The sequence below is a fragment of the Mobula birostris genome, chromosome 9, assembly GCF_030028105.1.
Source record: "Mobula birostris isolate sMobBir1 chromosome 9, sMobBir1.hap1, whole genome shotgun sequence".
Lineage (NCBI taxonomy): Eukaryota > Metazoa > Chordata > Chondrichthyes > Myliobatiformes > Myliobatidae > Mobula > Mobula birostris.
In genome coordinates this window covers 17,118,549-17,138,309 of record NC_092378.1, presented here as the reverse complement: position 1 = coordinate 17,138,309, position 19,761 = coordinate 17,118,549, and the positions used below count along the sequence as shown (strand labels likewise).

The window sequence follows — 19,761 nt, the reverse complement described above, 5'->3', positions numbered from 1 at the left end:
TCTGAAACAAATTAAACGTTCCATTGTATGAAATATCATTTTAATTGACAATTTTTTTTTTATTTTTCTGCAGGTCAGAACAAACCAAACAATTGCAGCACAGGTAACAAGTGTTTCTCGTGTGTTGTTCAATTGACAGTAACTGACATATATTGACATGTTTTTAGATTTATTGACAGTGGGACTAGAAGGTGGTGAATAATGTTTATATGTAAATGCCTAATGGGGCAGAATTATAGTCAGTCACTTTTATGAAGATTAGAGTGAAAGTTTTTTTTTAACATGCAAGTTAAAACAAATCACTAACATATTTTTAATTAACTATTGTTGCCTTAGGATCTTGCTCAAGTTCTTTCTGTTGATGCTAAAGGGAGAATCACTCCTCCCATCACTTGGGCAAAACACAAAATGCTGGGGAGACACTCAGTATCTGTGGAGGGAAGTGGACAGATGATATTTTGGGTCAAGAACTTTCAACTGGATCACAAGACAGATAGATGATATAAAAAGGGTGGAGGGCGGGGATGGGACAGGATCACTGTGGCAACCTCCTTTGTTTTTTTTAAAAAAAGAAAAGGATTGAACTTACCTCTGGACATCCTTCCAGGGGGACCTGCTGAATCTGTTGGGAGAATTCCCCATGTTGAGGTCCCTTGTACAGTATGCTCTTGCATGTCATTATTGGATATCACATGGGGAATTCCTGTTCATAGAATGTGAAAAATGTATTAATAGTTCAATAAGCTATAACCCCACACTTAGCCAGAACTGTCAACCTGAATACTTCTTTATCACTCAAAATGTCTGGTAAACTATTTAAGCATAAAATCAATGAATATAAATTAATTAGGTAAAGAGACTTTAAAATAATTCTAACCACTGATCTTTAGTTCTAATTACTAAAGCATTTGAACTATGAGCACTTTAAATGGCTTAATATAGATAGTTTAGAGATTTTAAATTCTTTTGAAGATTACAAAGAGAGGTTTTAATTTTAAAGTTAAAACAAATCGCAAATATATTTTAAACTAACAATCCTTGCCTAATGATCTTGCTCAAGTTTCTTCTGTTGTTGCTAAAGGGAGAATCAATCCTCCTGTCTCTTAGGCAAAACACAAACTGCTGGGGGAGTGGGATGGCAGGGTGATATTCAACATCTGTGGAAGGAAGTGTTTTGGGTTGAGGCTCTTCAACTGGACCAAAAGATGGAGCTGGACAGTTTAAAAGTGTGGAGAGGAGGGGTGGAACAAGAGCTGGCAGAGGATAGGTGGATCCAGTGAGGAGGGGTGCAAAGTAGATGGGAGAGGGATGGGAGAAATAGCGCCAGAACCTGGGAGGAAGTGACAAAGGGCTGAAGATGATGTGCTAAGAGGGAAAGCTGGAGCATGGAATACAGGGGGGCAGTGGTGTGGGTGATGAGCAGATGGAGGGGGTGGAGGAAGGGAAAGAGACATGCAGGTGGGGGCCAATGGGATTGGAAGAAGAGAGACAAGAAACGGTGGGGCTATTTCCAGAGGGTGGAGAATTCAAAGTTAATCCACTGTGTTGTTGGCTACCCATGATGCTATTGTTCATCTTGACAGAGGAGGATGCTGAGGGCAGATATGTTGGAGAGGGAATGGGGAAGAGTATTAAAAGGGGTGCTGGGAGATCAAGAGGGCGACAGTGGACAGAGTGCGGTATTTAGTGAAGCCGTCTGCATCCAGTCTCACAGAAGTAGAGGAGGCCACAACAGAACATCAAATGCCATAAATAATGCCAGAGGTTATGCATGTGAAAGACTGTATGACCAGGAAAGGGGTTTCAGCCCCTGGATGGTGGTGAGGATCCAGGTGTAGGGACAGTTGTTACACCCTGTGTCTTTATGGGGAAAGTGCCAGAGGAGGGACAGGGTGGGTGGGAGAGATGAGTAGATCAAGGAGTCACGGGAGAGGGTGATCACTGCAGAACGCAGAAAGGGGAGGGGAAAATGTGCTTGGTGGTGAAATCATGTTGTTGCTGATGGAAGTTGGAACTCTTTGACCTGACACAATATTCTCTGGCAAGTGGGATTTGCCAGTGTCAAATACTTAGAACAAGATTCTCTATTCTTTCAGGACATTGTGAAGAGTGGAGACTTGTTATGATATTATAGGCTGAGACCATTTATCTGAACCCAAAACATTGATTGTCCACTTTTGCTACAGAAGACCACAACATATAGGAACAGAATTAGGCTATTTGACCCATCGAGTCTACTCCACTATTTCACTATGGCTGATCCATTTTCCTCTCAGCCCCAATCTCCTGCCTTCTCCCTCATGCCCTGACTAATCAAGAATCTATCAATCTTTGCCTAAAATATACCCAATGACTGTCTGACCTTGTTGAGATCCTCTAACAGTTGTTTTTATTTTGCTCTGAGGTCTCCACAAAAGTCTGGGGTCTCTTGTGTCTCCAGCACTGTGCATCAATATTACAATGAGCTTTCTGTATACATTTCTCAAACCACACCAATTCTTGATTTTGCAGCATGTACAAATGCACCTGAAGGGTCTATGTAGGAATTTGGGACACTTATCATGAAATTGGAAGCATGATTACAGAGTTATGGTCAGAACGCTTACAGGAATAATTAGCATAGTAGTGAAAATAAACTTGCATATCATCTTCTCAAAATTGCAATGGTAGTCTCTTGACTAGCGGGCGTACTGGTTGAGATATACAGTAAAAAGATGAGCTCCTGAAAGAGGGACTTTTGCTGACAGCAGTTTGAAGCTTTGCAATAGAGAAACATTCAGAAAGAATGTGAGAAAGTACTAGGTGGGGTTTTAAAAAAAGCTCTGACCCGTTCCAAGAGCTTAACATGTACACCCTGAAATATCTGCCTAACCCCTCTCCAGTATTTTCACGTCACATCTTTCCACTGCTTCCCTGAAAATGCATTCTGCATGAGGAAGGCAGGTCATTCTTTCCATTCCATGCTCTTCAGTGATTAAACATCAAAGTCTCACAGAGTGACATTAGAACTTGCCAAGCTCCCAGTTATGCAGATTATGCCCTTCGTACACCATACGACAAATCCTTTAATAATGGACCAACTGAGCATGCCAATTTTTTTTTCAAAATTTGATGTCCAATACTTCTGTGTGACAGGTATTTGCAATGAACCTGGGAATGTTTGCACAGGGCACCAACAGCTGTGGGTTGATGAGATTTGCACTCACATATCATGGGGAGAGGAAAAATGGGGAATTTCTGCCTGTTGGTGGAACAGTGGTGAACTCCTTTGCTTTCAGACAGCTCTCTGATGTTGTTAGCATGATTGCTTCACTTAAGTTTCAGCTCTTTCCATGAAATGTTCTGCTGGTGCTGGCTGTGTTACCATGTACCGAAGCCATCATTTGAACTATCAACGTCTCTTACTATCACTGCTGTCTAGAACAAAGATAGGAATCAGAATAAGGTTTAATAGTACTGACATGTATTGCACTGTACTGTTGCTGTGGATCACTTCTGTTTTATGGCAGCAGTACAGTGCAATACATAAAATTACTATAAATTAACAATAAGAAAAATATATATAAATTGTAGTGCACTCAACGCATCTCCCCCATTTCACGTACATCTGCTCTCACTCCATCCTCTCGCCACCCCACTAGGAATAGGGTTCCCCTGGTCCTCACCTACCACCCCACCAGCCTCCGGGTCCAACATATTATTCTCCGTAACTTCCGCCACCTCCAACGGGATCCCACCACTAAGGACATCTTTCCCTCCCCTCCTCTCTCCGCATTCCGCAGGGATCGCTCCCTACACAACTCCCTTGTCCATTCGTCCCCCCCATCCCTCCCCACTGATCTCCCTCCTGGCACTTATCCGTGTAAGCGGAACAAGTGCTATACATGCCCTTACACTTCCTCCCTTACCACCATTCAGGGCCCCAAACAGTCCTTCCAGGTGAGGCAACACTTCACCTGTGAGTTGACTGGGGTGATATACTGCGTCCGGTGCTCCCGATGTGGTCTTTTATATATTGGCGAGACCTGACGCAGACTGGGAGACCGCTTTGCTGAACATCTACGCTCTGTCCGCCAGAGAAAGCAGGATCTCCCAGTGGCCACACATTTTAATTCCACATCCCATTCCCATTCTGACATGTCCATCCACGGCCTCCTCTACTGTAAAGATGAAGCCACACTCAGGTTGGAGGAACAACACCTTATATTCCGTCTGGGTAGCCTCCAACCTGATGGCATGAACATCGACTTCTCTAACTTCCGCTAAGGCCCCACCTCCCCCTCGTATCCCATCTGTTACTCATTTTTATGCACACATTCTTTCTCTCACTCTCCTTTTTCTCCCTCTGTCCCTCTGAATATACCTCTTGCCCATCCTCTGGGTCCCCCCCCCTTGTCTTTCTTCCCGGACCTCCTGTCCCATGATCCTCTCGTATCCCCTTTTGCCAATCACCTGTCCAGCTCTTGGCTCCATCCCCCCCCTCCTGTCTTCTCCTATCATTTTGGATCTCCCCCTCCCCCTCCCACTTTCAAATCCCTTACTCACTCTTCCTTCAGTTAGTCCTGACGAAGGGTCTCGGCCTGAAACGTCGACTGCACCTCTTCCTACAGATGCTGCCTGGCCTGCTGCGTTCACCAGCAACTTTGATGTGTGTTGCAGAAATAGTGAACTTGTGTTCGTGGGTTGGTTCGTTGTCCGTTCAAAAATCTGATGTCAGACAGGAAGAAGCTGTGTGCGTCTTCAGGCTCCTGTACCTCGTCTCTGGTAGAAATAAGGAGAGAGCATGTTCTGAGTGGTGGTTTTGCTTAATGATGGGGGCATCACCTCTTGAAAATGCCCGCGATTCTGTCGAGGCTAGCACTCATGATGGAGCCGGCTGAGTTTGCAACAAAAATTCAGAACTGGTATTGTACAGTAAAATATCAATAGCTATCAGAATCAAGGATTCACAGCCAGCATTGGTAGAACATTTCATGGAAAGAATTGATATTTAAATGAAGCTATAGTGCTAACAACATAGGAAAGTTGCCAGAAGGTGAGTGCGTTCACCATTGTCCCACCAATAGGTAGAATTCCCCAGTCTTTCCTCTCCCTGTGGTATAGAACTGCTATGAATCAGAGTCACTGATCAGTTTGACATTTGTTGATTTATTAAACTCCAGCTTTTCCATAGCCTGAAGTGCCCATTTTTACATTGGAAACACAAAGCAAAGTACGAATAAACTCTTTTCGGGCTTCCAGCCGGGTACAAATATTGATTATAACTGACGTTTCGATGAAAAACTCTATCTTCTTCAGGATACCTGTATCCGGCTAGAGGCCCAAGAGGAGTTTATTCATCATCTATGCTGTGAAAGCACTAGATCCTATTTCACAAAGCAAAGTATTTCAAATTGCCAAGCAAGTGCCTAAAAGATAAGAAAGATCAATAATAAGGAAGTAATTCTATAGTTGTTCAGTTATTATCATAAACTTCAAAGTTCAAAGTACATTTATTATCAAAGTATGTATGCTTTATACAACCTTGAGATTCGTCTCCTAATAGGCAGCCATAAAACAAAGAAACGTACTAGAACCCTTGAAACTAAAGAACGAACACACAATGTACAGAGAAAAAAACAAATCATGCAAACAATAAGAGTAAGCAAATAGCCTTTAGGACTGAAGGTCACAAAACTGAGCCCACAAAAACCCATCAGTTGCAAGCCACAGCCTCAGTTCAGTGCAGAGACGAGTAATCCTCGAGCAGCAGCAAACTGAATCAGCCCGTCCCTCACCTCTGGCCCTGACACCTTGTCCTTTTCAATCTGGCCTGGCGTTAAAGTCATCCAAACCTCAGGTTGCTCCTTGCTCTCATCCCGGGCCCTGCCGCTTCAATATGCTCTTGGGCCTAGGCCACACCATCTCAGTTCAGCCCGTACCCTACCTTCCCAATTTGGTTCGATACTTAAATCGATCAAACCTCGTGTCTTTCCTCGCTTTCGGGCCTGGGCTCTGCTTTGACTCTGCCTCGTCTTGGTTCTGCCACGTCAAATTGCCTCTAAATCCCTCCAGCAATGGCCAAACATTGGCTCATCTCTCCACTCTCCAGCCCAGACTCCGCCGCCTTGATTAGTCCAGCACACGCCTCGCCATGACAGGCCTACATCTTCGAGACTTCAGTTCACACCACGAAACACCAGGTGGTACAGGACGCCAGGTTCAAAAACTCAATTCCGATAGGGACATTACAGGCTTTTGTTAGCAGTGATCAGTTACCAGAAGATGAGTGATTAATAAAGTATTTAGTTGTTTCCTTTGTTTTACTTGCCAGCAACAAGTAGTCGCTGAGCTTCACTAACATCATCTGAAACTCTTAAACATGAGATGCTTTGCTCTATTAACTGAATCTAATAAATCATCAGATATCAAACTGATCAATGACTCTGATACACAGCATATGTTCTTGGCTATGTTTAAGATGATCCCAAAGAACCCGGACTGAATGGCAGGAACACTTCCATTTGTGGTTTTCATTGAGATCCACACCAATCTAGAATATTAACTTCAGGTTGACTTTCAGGTAGCATCTGAAAAATCCAGTAAAATTGAGGAGTTTTGCATGAATGCAGTAATTTAATTTCTAAGTCAGTTCTAGTTAGTAAGTTTGTACTTGACACCTAAGAAGGATATCAAAAATTAGGGAACTTGATCACCTGAGGATTGAAAGCCGCTAATGCAACGTCACTATTCGAGAAAGAAGAGAAAAATCAGCAGACTATAGACCAGTTGGCCTGACATCTGCCATTGGGAAGTATTGGAATCCATTATTACAGAGGTATGAACAGGGCATTAGAAAACAATTAGATTATAATGCGAAGTCAGCATGGCTTTATGAAAGGGAAATTGAGTTTGACTGACTTACTAGAATTCTTTGTGGATGTAAGATCGATAAAAGATGGATAAAGGGAAACTAATAAATACAGAGTATATTTAGGTTTTTGGAAGGCATATGATATGGTGCACTGTGAAATGTTATTTAACAAGTGGAATGTGTTTCGCATTGGGATGCCACATTGGGAACAGCTATTTAGCAGAAAACCCACAGTCAGGCTAAATGAGTCATATTCAGCTTGGCTATCGAGAGCCACTGGGATCAGTACTGAGGCATCAGCTATTTACAATCTGTAATAATGATAGTGTGGAGGTGGAGTACACTGTGGCTAAAGTTGTTGTTGTAAAATAAGAGCTGGGTTAGAAACACAAAATAATCCGCACCTGCTGAGTTCCTCCAGCGTGTTGTGAGCTGGGTTAGAAAGTTGTGAGAAGGATGGAAAGAGTCTGCAGAAGGAGATAGAACTCCTATCAGAGTACATACAACCCTGAGATTCTTCTTTCTGCGGGCATACTTAGCAAATCTAGAGAACGGCAACTGTAAAGTGAGTGAGTGCCAGCTGGAATAAAATGTGGGAAATGTGAGGTATTCTGCTTTGGAAAGAAGAACGAGAAAGCAAATTATTATTTGAACAGAGTCAGACTATGTCACAATGCAAAGGGATCTAGGGAATCGAGTACATGAAATTCAAAGAGTTAACATGCAGATATGACAATTAATTTAAAAAGCTTTTAGAATCTTGGCTTGCATTGTAAAGGGGTATGGAGTAAAAAGATTAAGGGAAGCTTTGATTCACGTTTACTGCACCATGAAGTATGATGTCAGCTTTGGCCTCAATGTTGAAAGGAAGAATATGCTTGCATTGGAGCTAACATGGAGAGGGGTCACTGTTGATTCCGGGAAGAAGTGGTAAAAATGTGAAGGGTGGGCTTGGTGCGTTACAGAAGAATGAGAGATCATTTTCTCAGCTTGATATGGGGATTGATGAGTTTGAAGCTGAGCAGATATTCCCCCTAGAGCAAAGGAGGGCAAAGTTTCAGGATATGGATTGCTGCTCATTTCCAATGGATGTGGGAACGAAGAGGTTGTGAAACTTTGGAGTCACTGAACGTATTCAGGGTGGAAACTGACAAACATTTAAATGGCAAGGGAATCGAAGAGAGAGGTGTTGTGAGACCAGAATTAGATCAGCTATGATCTTAGTAAAAAATGAAACAGATTCCTATGGCAATTCAGTCTCCTCCTGCTTACACATTTGTTTATTTTGTAAAGGCCTCGTATATGCAGGTATGGTATTTGCTGTTTTTGAGTGTTGCTTCCAACTTTTCCACCAAGGTTAGACTTTGATAGAACTTGCTGGAATTGTCATTATTTTTGATTTAAAATATTGATCTCTATGCTGCAAATCGCCTTGTTTAAGATTATTACTCAATAGTAAAAGATGAATATTGAGTTACTAAAGGGCATCAACTGATATCAAGTGACTTTGTTGCCTTCTGCTATATTTTTTTACGTTTTTTAAATAGTATTAATTATTTTATCATTTCCTTTCTGTTTTATGCAGCCAAACATACCCTGACATACATCTCTTGGGTTCTTACTAGACCACAGTTGAAACTGAATCCCACTTTTACACCAAAGGTCAAAGTGTACTACTCGGAGGTCCTATTTGATGTGGAAATAATAAAGATAAAAGCAGAAGCAGCCAACTGCCACTGTCAGGTACATCTGGATGAGAAAAAGGGATCCAGGTACATCATGCACTTCATAAAAGTAGCATAAAATTGTCTTTTCTTTCAAAACCTTTTATTAGTTATGACTTTCAATAACTTGCCATTGCCCATTCACAAAGCAATCTGTATCTCTAAAAGCTGTTTATTTTTCCCTTACAACACAACTGAGTGTAATTGACAAATTTGGGCCCCTCAGCAAGCTCAGTGATATAGATTGTGAAGTGCCGGATCCTGTAGCAATCCACTAGACATAGCCTTTGGTTTTCTTTTTGTTTTCTGTCTATTAACCAAATCTGAATCAAACCACAATATTATCCTGAATCTAGTTGTTGAAATTTTGTTTAATAACCTCTCATGTAGCACTTATAAAGTCTTTTGAAAATCCAAATTCACCACACTCACTGACTTCCCCCAACCCCAGAATAATTCTTACCTTCTCAATCATTACTTCCCCTTCAAAAATCTATATCGAATTTGCTCAACCTTATTATTTTCTAAGTGCTCCACTATCACCTCCTTAATTAGAGGTATTTGCAGTTTTCTTCTGTGGATGTTAGGCAATGTGGTATATGGGTCCTTTTCTTTCTTAAGTGTGTTTGTTACACTTGGTTACCTTCACATCAACCAGAAGTTTTCTAGAATCAATGGAGTTTTAGAAAGATTACATCCTCTACTGCCAGAGATGAGCAATTTTGTTGAAATCTTAGGATGTGTATCATCAGGTGTCATGAACTTCAAAGCTCTCAGTCCCAAAGGTACTGTATCTCTATATTTTTTAACCATAGCCAATTTCCTTCATCTCCTCATTCACTCTATACCCTTTTTTTCTGTGTTGTACTATGTGAAAATAGACACAACTGCTCTGCCATCTCTTCATTGCCTAGAATCATTTCTCCCACCGTCACCAGTATGGGGCTATGTTAACTTTTCCTAGCCTTTTTCATTTAAATATCTGTTTTTGCAGGCTGTTACATAAAAACAGTTGTATTTCTCTGGTATTCTATTTCCTTTATTAATTTTTTATGATTATTGGCAGAATTAAAAAATTTTCTCAATTATTGTATTTTCCCTTCTGTTCAGCAATGTTATAACCCTTTTCCCTATTGATCTAATTCTACCTTCAACTTCTCATCCCCAGTAAGGACAATTTTTTTCTAGTATTTTGGTTTTTCTGGTGTTCTGTGACTTAATGAGGTATTTTATAATCCTTTAAAACGTGAGTCATTGCTTGTGTACTATCATATCTTGGTATGTCATTTCCCAGTCTACAGAAGTCACTGCATGTTTCATGCCTTTGTAGTTTGCCTTGTTTAGATCTAGTACTGTACCCTAGTTTCAGAATTTAACTAAACTATTTTCAACTTTTGCATGAATTTCTAATATTTGGATCACTGTTCCCGAAAAGACACTTAATTTGTTCTCCATAGTATTACTGCCAATTTCGCCTGCCATGCCCATGTGTTGATCTAAAGGCACCTGTAGTTATTACACTGCCCATGTTATGTGTGCCTATCCTATACAGCACATTATGTTCCATTATGTTTTTTATTGGGGGGGGGGGTGATGTTGGAGTGGGTGTTGCTGACTCTGGACAGTTCCCACCAATGTCTTGGTATTCCATCACTCAGCCCAAAGTAGTTGTCTTCACATTTCTATCAGTAGTTTTTTTTTCTCTGTTGTTAGATGAAGTTCCAGGTACCAGCATGTTGCACAAATTCGTTTTTCTTTGTCTTAACCTCAGTTTTGCAAACTATCCTCTTGGCCTTGGAAACAACAGGATCCATATTCTGGTGTCAGACGAGTCTCGTGCCAAACCTGCTATTGTAGCAACCTACACCATCAATGTGTACCGCCATAGCCGCCCCAGTCTGCCTGTATTTGATGAAAGTGTCATGTGCAGTTTTTTGCAGGTAATCACTTCAATGTGTTTTTTTTGACAACTAGATATGACTTTACACCCAACCATTGATGAGAAGTGAATAATTGAATGGTATTTCATATTTGAAGTGAATATTTCATATCTGAAGTGAATGCATAGTTCTCAAATAGAGGAAATAAACAAAGTTAATCAGATTAACAGTTTTAAACGAAGTGTATCTGTGAATAATGCTGTGCCGGCATTGGTAGAAAAGGCTCCATGATACTTGAAGCTATTTGTAACCAGAAGACAACAGCTCTGAAGGAAATGAGACAATAAGTAATTCAGGATCAGACTTTGCTAGAGCAGCATGAAGTAGTTTTTTACAGTTTGGATCCCTTCTGCAAATGAATAATATATACACAAGGTCTTAAAAGTAGTTTAAAAATTGGAGGAGGATAATTAAATTATCTGGATTTTTCTATTTCGTTACTGCCTGTTACACGACTGGTATTTAGGGCAGCAATGAAGGTCCTTCATCTCTGTCTGGCCTTCGCCACCCAAGTGGCTTTCATTGCTGCTTCTGTAACAATCTTGCTTTACCAGTCAGGATTATTAGCCCTGAGCTGAACCCCCAAGCCTGGAGGACTGGTGGAACACTCTTAGTCTGGCCTCTATCATTTGACCTGTTCGGATGGGTGACCCTACCAAGGGTCAAAGCATAAAGCCCTGAATCCAGCCAGCTTGAGGTCACTGAGGCATGCAAACCTCCAAACCTCAAGAAGGCTGTGGTCCTCTTGGAGGTTTTCTATTTAGGCGATACAGTAATTGTGCCAAAAAGTATATGTAGCTATAACTTCTAGTATTGCTTTCTTTTTTAATGACTATGTATTTTCAATGCTTTTTCATAGACTCTAACTTCAGATGTGTATGTAAATGACTAACTTTTATATTAAAACCTAATGAGAACTATACAAATCTAAAGTGCAATTATCATTGCATAATTTATTTATTTTGTTAATCTTTGGGAGGAAAAAAAGGTTTGACATTATTAGCTGAAGTTATTACTTATTTCTTTATTGAAAATTTGTATATTTTGCAATTTTTTCTGATAAATGATTACTTGCTATTGATTCACAATAACTCTGCCCTTTCCAATATTTTTATTATTAATTTTACATATAAAAATAGAGTACAAGAAAAAAATATATAGCAATACATTATACTAAATTGCACATAAAGACTCCTTACCCTATATTCATACAGATTAATTAATTCATAACATTGAAATATAGTAATTTTATTATATAAAAAAAATCTAACCCACTACCAAGACCGAAGCTGATTAGTAAAAAAAAATGAAAAAAAGATTAGGCATCATCTGTGCTTTAACAGCAAATCAAAGGTTTTGAAAATAATTCAAAAAAGGTCCCCACAATGTTTGAAAGTCTTGAATAGATTCAGAGATTGAACATCGAATCTTCTCTAAATTTAAACATGACATCATATCACGTAACCATTGAGCATGAATAGGAGGGGCCACATCTTTCCATTTAAGTAAGAGCATCCTTCTGGCCATAAGAGACATAAAAGCCAAAATGTGCACGTCAGATGGCTCCAAAATAATATCCTTTCCTCCAACAATAACAAATAAAGCGGTCAAAGGATTAGGCTTAAAGTTTACTTTGAAAAGTATCGAGAAAGTTTGAAATACTTCTTTCCAATATTTTCCAAGCCTCAGGCATGTCCAAAATATATGAATGAGTGAAGCTTCTCCATTATTACATTTATCACAATACAGAGATCTATCTAAATAAAAATGAGACAATTTATCCTTGGTCATATGAGCCCTATGGACCACTTTAAATTGTAGGAGAGAGTGGCGGGCACATAACGATGAAGTGTTAACCAATTTAAAAATTTGATTTCAAGTTTCCTCAGAAATTGAAGTCTGTAAATCTTGTTCCCAAACATTTTTAATTTTATCTAAATGAACACTTCTCATTCCCAACAGCATATTATAAATATTAGATATAGATCCATTGTAAAAAGGTTTCAAATTAAAAATTACATCTAGTAGATTCTTATCAGGACTTTTAGGAAATGTACTTATTTGAGACCATAAAAAATCTCTTATTTGTAGGTATTGAAAAAAATGAGTTTTGGGTAAACTATATTTAGTTGACAGTTGTTCAAACGAAAAGAGACTTCTCTCTAGAAACAAATCCCGAAAGCATTTAATACCTAATCTATCCCATTCTTTAAAAGCCACATCAATCATAGAGGGTTTAAAAAAATAATTAGAAAAACTGGGACTCGAAAGAGAAAATCTCAATAAGCCAAAATATTTTCGGAATTGTATCCAAATTCTCATAGTATGTTTAACTACCAGATGATCAGTTAACTTACTCAGAGACAAAGGAAGGGAGGATCTAAGAAGAGAAGTAATAGAAAATTTATTAACAGAGTTAGCTTCTAAAAAAAACCCACATTGGGCAATCCTCGCGATTAATGTAATATAACCAAAATGTAAGATTTCTTGTAGTAACTGCCCAATAATAAATCTAAATTTTGGTAAGGCTAATCCTCCATTCTTTTTATCTTTCTGAAGATGAATTTTATTTAATCTAGAACACTTATTCTTCCATATATAAGAAGATATAATAGAGTCAAGAGAATCAAAGAAAGATTTAGGAATAAAAACAAGCAATGCCTGAAAAAGATATATAAATTTAGGTAATATATTCATTTTACACAATAACTCTTCCACGCAGAATATTGACAACAATATTTAGCTTAACTAATAGATGTTAAAAATCATTTGTAGTGTGCGACTATAATCTGCTTGACTTCTGATCAAACATTTTCAATGTGCTTGGAAAACTGTTTTAATTCCCATGACTGAAAATTATTTTTACTGTAATTTGTTTGTACATACTGATGGAAGGTTCCACTGATAGTAAAGATGCAGCTGTTACAATTTTATTTTGCCTCTGCTGATTCAAAGCACAAGGTTGATTCTCTGTCGTGTAGACTGGCGGGATTGGTTAGTGAGTGAGCAACAGGTTTCGTGCTTGTCCCCTTGGTAATCAAACACCTGTTCCAGTAGCATAAAGATAAATACAATGTGAACCGATAGAGTCTTCCTCAGACACTGATTAAACACAACTGGCATCATGCACAGACAGAAAAGGTCACTGACAGCAATGTGGCCTTTACGTACAGTCGGAATCAGTTCAAATTCTAATCCGGGGTATTTCTTTCTAGTTTTCTTTTATGTTTAATCCCATTTGGATATTCAAGGTTCAATGCAAGCTGATACTATGCTGAAGGTTACAAAGGCAGAAGCAAGAGAAGTTACTTCCCCTCTAGTGGTATATTTGAGTAATCCTGGATTAAGTTCAAGGCCATTCATTTGAAACTTGTAGAGTTCATTGCAATGTAGCTTCTATGCTTTCCTTCATTTCCTTTTTTTAATTAAACATTTTGTAAACCAAATTAATAACAAACACTATAGAAGTTTGCTGCCAAACATTTTGTTAATAAATAGTCAGGTTGGGGGAATCATTGGACAAGTACTAATTTATACTAAAAAGAAAATGTATCCACTGAAGTAATGTGATCTTCTAGTCCAGATATTTGAGCTTTCTTTAGGGGAGACTCTTTTCTCAATATCACAGATAGTTTTATTCCTAAATTTGTGAAGTGCGCTTGGAGCAAACAGAGACAATTCTGTTATTATTTTTAACACATGCACATTTCTCTATCGTTCACCATCTAAGAAATGGCTTAAAACCCTTGCTGAAGCTGCAGATCGTTAAAGCATAAACATCATCTTTGTGAACAAGTGTTAGTCAATTTGAGTGAATTATTTCACTAGAAAATGCCTTCCAGTAAAATTTATCATTGTATAAATGTTTACATAAAACATTTTTCACTTGGTATCTCCCTGAATACAAATGGTATTTAGGTATGAATGCCTTGAAATGAACTGGATATTTTCCTCTTGTCTTGAGGAAATAAACCAGCATCTCACCAAATATTAGTTAATAAAGTATGTTGCTCTGTTAACTGTGATAATGGAGTAGGAATTCCGTGTTTTACGAAATAGAGCTATATGATATATTTCTTGTCAGCATTAATATATTAAGGGATGAATCTCAACTCCTAAAATTGATACTATGGTGTTAAATTATAAATTGAACCAACCTATTCCTGATTTTAATGGAGATGAGGCAAGGGATATGAATATGGAAATTTATAATGTGGTAGATGCTTACAATCCATACCTAATTGTAACTTACAGTGATTACCTGGCTTTGGGAAAACTTGGTATTAGTTGTGGACCAGGAACAGCATGAGTTTATTCCAAGCTTAATAGGTTACCCAGTGACTATCTCATTCCCATACTGTCTGCTTCCTCATGCCATCAGGAGAACTACTGTGATCACTGTTAGATTCTCCTGACCACTATGGACATATTCTGCCTACTTTTAAGCCTGAATTTGAACCCTACTCATTATCGCAATACCTCGTCAATGTCCACTGATCCCCTTAGGGTACAGCTCTATAAAACAAGCCAACCATGTAAAAATGCATCAACCTGTCAATCAAGCTGTTTTGAGCAGTGACCCCATTTAAAAAGTGCCCTGCATTTTAAATTTTACAGGGCTATTTGCAAATCCATTCTTGTGCATTCGTAAATCCTTCATTTGCATACCAACCCTACACAGAAATTTCCATTGGTTTAAATCTAGATCATAGAAACAGCATCAAATGTATGAACTGAATGCTTTTTTAAAAAATAGAAGCAGATGATGCAAATTACAGGATTTCAAAAACCTGTTGAGTTAATCTAGTGTCCTGCTGTTTTGCAATAACCCAGTGACACAATTACAGCACAGCAACACAATTATAATGCTTAATCACCTTATCAATGCAACAAATGTTTGTGTTTTCTTCTGTGATTGCTTTCATCGTTTACAATACTAATCTTGTCACTGGAATTTGTAAGCAATCCTTTCTCTGGTTTACCTACTGTCCAATCATCCATCTCCTTGAAAACTTCCTCCATTTTCTCGAGCAGTCACGACATTGCAGGGTGTTCCTTGGCCTCTGATCTTTCTGCTAATATATTGTTCTGGTGACATGACATACACTTCCAAAAACCTGAACAGGTTACAACCCCACCTAACACACTGTTTGAAAGTTATTGACACATGCAGCCATTGGAATTTTAGAACAATGGAAAACAATGTTGTTCTGACTAATGAATGTTATCTGAGCACAATCTGGCTATATCACAAAACATACTACACCGTGTGCCATCAACAAAATGGTTGCTGTCACATCCATCGGTCAATCAATTGTCATCCACTTACAGAAAAACTCAAACGTGAAGGCATGGTCCCTAATGAAGTGAATGGTTGAGATGTTCTAGTGAGCTCCATGAAATGTACAGAATGAAATAGTACAACGTTGGGAACTTGGGTTTCTTCCAAAAACCATGATGAATTGTACCCAACCCAGTTCATTTACCAGGGAAACATTCCTCTCATCACTCCAAAGCTAAATTGACCAAACCTCCACACTATCCAACATGTCTTCATTTAAACAAAATGAGAATGTCTGGACAGCGTACCAAATTCTGTTGGGGAAAAGTTAATATTGACTAATTAAAGAGGCTGAGGGTGATGAACTTGATGGCATTCTTTGAAATCAGGATTTTAGCTTTTGGGCATTTAAAGAATGTGCTGTTAATGTTGCCAATAAAAATCTAGGAAGGGGCTTCAGATAATTTAATTTCTGCTGATATAATTGAGTTGGGATAGATTTTTGAATGCCAAGTCACTTGCTGAAATACTTCTTGTTTTGGCTTCATCACTTGTACAATTACTGTTCACCATGGTCAGAACTGCTTTCTGATCATGAGCAGTAAAAATATCAATACTTTAATTTAATAGAAACCTATTAAATTAACACAATTATGAATTTCTTGCTCTGTTTAGCAACATCATATAAGCACTTACCAAGATTACTTATTTAGTATTTCGAAGCAGTCATGTTAGCATATCTGTGCAATTTTGGTTAGAAATATGTATACAGAGAATTTCTGTAAAATATTTTAAGTGTGAGGAAATGCAAGAATCTTATGAGTTCAGCCAGTCCAGTGCCAAAAAAGGTATAAAGTGTTATATGAAATACTGTCATCTCTGTAATATCCACCATTAATGTTGCTACGTGTGGGATAAAGGAGAGTAAAATTCTTTAAACAGTAGATATCTATAGACTTGGGCATGCATCAAATTCTGTTGAAAAGACAAGACATTCTAGTAGAAAAGGAACTTGGTGGAAAGTATTTAAATAGGTACAAACATAGGTCCCTTTTTAGACGTCTCCGTGAAACAGCATGGATTTTTTGACCTCCGAATTTTACATTTGTCTCAGTGGATTATTGTTAATCTGACCTATTTAGTTAATGGTTTTGGGTAGGCTTATGCCAGTTTATTTAGACAGAGCTGAGAATTTATTTTAAATGAGTTTAAGTACTTGGACCTTATTCTAAGCAGGCTGGAAAATCACTGTCAGAAACTGGAGATTGAAAATGATTCAAAATTGGGTCTTGTTTTAATCAGAATCTGAATCAGGTTTAATATCACTGGCATGTGAAAAGAGTGCTATCATCATCACCATCATCATAATCATCATCATCATCATCATCATCATAATCATCATCATCATCCCATTTCATATGCCCTAGGTGACCATTGTCAATGACCATTATTGTTCTTGGAAAATTTTTCTGTTGAAATGGTTTGCCAATGCCTTCTGGCCAGTATCTTTACAGGATGGGTGACCTCAGCCATTATCAGCACTCTTCAGATATTGTCTGCCTGGCATCAGTGGTCGCATAACCAGGATTTGTGATAATTATAGCTGCTCGTATGACCATTCACCGTGCTCCCACAGCCTCATGTGACCCTGAACAGGGAGCGCTAAGCAGATGCTACACCTTGCCAAAGGGTGACCTGCAAGCTAGCGGAGGGAAGGAGTGCCTTACGCCTTCTTTGGTGGAGACGTATCTTAACAATGCTTTAACAAAGCTAAATTCATATTCATGGAAAATGCGAAGATTTAATGAAGTAGAATGGGGGGGTATGTCTGTGACAGCTTGCTATACAGTGGGCAGAGAATAATATTCACAGCTAATTCCTCATTTTAATATTAAAAAACCCTCAAATTTCTGATTTCCAAATATTTCCAAACAATATAGAAGGATGCTATTTAGTTCATTTAGTTAATGCTGGCTTGCAGGTCAACACCATCCCTGTCCTAATTTTCCTTCTAAAATCGTCTTCCATATTCCCACTGATTCTAACTCCCACTTACACATGAGGCCAATTTTTCAATGACTAATTAATAAATACCCCACTTATTCATTCCATGGGGTGTCTTGTTTCGCTGATATCTGAGAAGAGCAAGAATTTCAGATTGTATACTATATACATTCACAGAATTGTACACTGTATACATTCACTGAACCTTTGAACATTTGAACCTGCATGTCTCTGGCATGTGGGAGGAAATTGAAGCACCCGGGGGAAATTCATGTGATTGCAGACAGCACTGGTGGTCAGGATTGCACCTGGGTTGTGCTGCTGTGAGGCAAGAACTCCATTAGCTGTGCTAGCACATGTGTTAAGCAGAGCTCGAGCTCCCATTTTGAGAGTGTTTATGTGCTTGAATGGTGCACTTGTTCTTCCTCCACTTATGTCACTCTGGCAGCTGGAGGGTATCAGTCCTGATGAAGGGTGTTGGCCCAAGCATCAACCACAGATGCTGCCTGACCTACTGAATTCCCCCAGCATTTTGTGTATATTGCTCGGGTTTTCAGTATCTACAGACTTGTGCTTTGGTAATCTTTCTTTTATGAGAATGTGAGTTAACCAAGCTGTTGTTCAGTCGTTAAGTTGAGTCTAAGTCTTCATGACTTCATGGACTCCTGCACACCAAGCCTCCTTGTTGGAAACCACCTCGCTAAGATCCCACAAGATCATAGGTATTGTCTGAGTAATACTATCTATCCATCGTAGCCTCTGTCGTCCTCTCCTTCCTTTACCTTCTATTTTACCTAACATGAGAGCCTTCTCCAAGGAATCCTGTCTTCTCATGATAGGGCCAAAATATTTGAGCAGTTGTCTGTTAACCATGAGTCGGGCACGTGGCCAAGTGGTTAAGGCATTCGTCCAGTGATTTGAAGGTGGTTAGTTCGCGCCTCAGCTGTGGTGACGTGTTTGTGTCCTTGAGCAAGGCACTTAACCGTACATTGCTCTAGTGTCTGTGCAAGGAGTGGCGCCCCACACAGACTTCCAATCTGCGCCTTTTAAGGCATGAAAATGCCCGACACAGGCCTCTCATGGACTGAGTCGACGTTCCCCCTGCCCCCTCCCCCCATTACCAAGCCTCCAAGTGAGCAGTCTGGCTGTCTTTCTTCAACAATTGACTTGTTGGATCTTCCTGCTGTCCAACAAACTCTTAACATTGTCCTCCAGCCTCCAAGTTCAAAGGCGTCAACTCTTTTGTATTCAGCCTTACCAATAGTCCAGCTCTCACAGCCATACATCACAACTGGAAACGGCCAACCAAGGCAGCTGACTAACTCTACTTGGGTCCCTGTAGACGTTCCACTATGACAATGCTTTGTAGTATATGTTATCAATGTCTGTTCATTAGTCTGAAGATAATCACTTTTGGTGTCGTGGACTGTAATTAGAAACAGTAGACAATCAAAGTCAAGGTTGAGTTTGTTATATGTAATAAGGAGAAAAGGAAAAAACTTCCTTGCAGCAGCCTTGCAGACACATAGCATCAGATACGCAACATTCACAAGAAAAACATAAACCTACATTATACACAATTTTTCTAAGGAAGAACACGATGTCAACAATATCAACAAGACAAAGGAGATGCTTATCGACTTCAGGAGAATCCACACTGCTCACCCCCATCAGCGGCACTGCAGTAGACACTGTGAGTGGTTTCAAACTCCTGGGAGTGCATATCTCACGCAAGCTTTCATGGCCCCAGAACACATCCGACACCGTCAAGAAAGCTCACCAGCACCTCCCTCTACTTCCTGAGGAGGCTGAAGAGCGCTAGACTTTGCACATCTATGCTCACGTCATTCTACAGATGCACAGTAGGGAACATCCTAACAAGATGCATCACTGCTTGGTAAGGAAACTGCACTGCAGCATACGGGGAGGCTCTGCAATACTACCCAACGCGTCACCAGC

The 19,761-nt window shown here is 39.3% G+C and overlaps 1 protein-coding gene across 6 annotated transcripts in view; it reads left to right on the top strand.

Moving 5' to 3' along the window:
* Positions 1-19,761, top strand: part of cped1 (cadherin-like and PC-esterase domain containing 1) — a 279,536-nt gene that overhangs the window by 123,848 nt on the left and 135,927 nt on the right. For all 6 annotated transcript variants that reach the window (XM_072267562.1, XM_072267559.1, XM_072267558.1 and 3 more), the window contains exons 13-15: positions 74-103; positions 8,439-8,625; positions 10,349-10,517. In XM_072267562.1, coding sequence (XP_072123663.1) covers positions 74-103; positions 8,439-8,625; positions 10,349-10,517 — 386 coding nt within the window. The remainder of the gene's footprint in view (positions 1-73; positions 104-8,438; positions 8,626-10,348; positions 10,518-19,761) is intronic.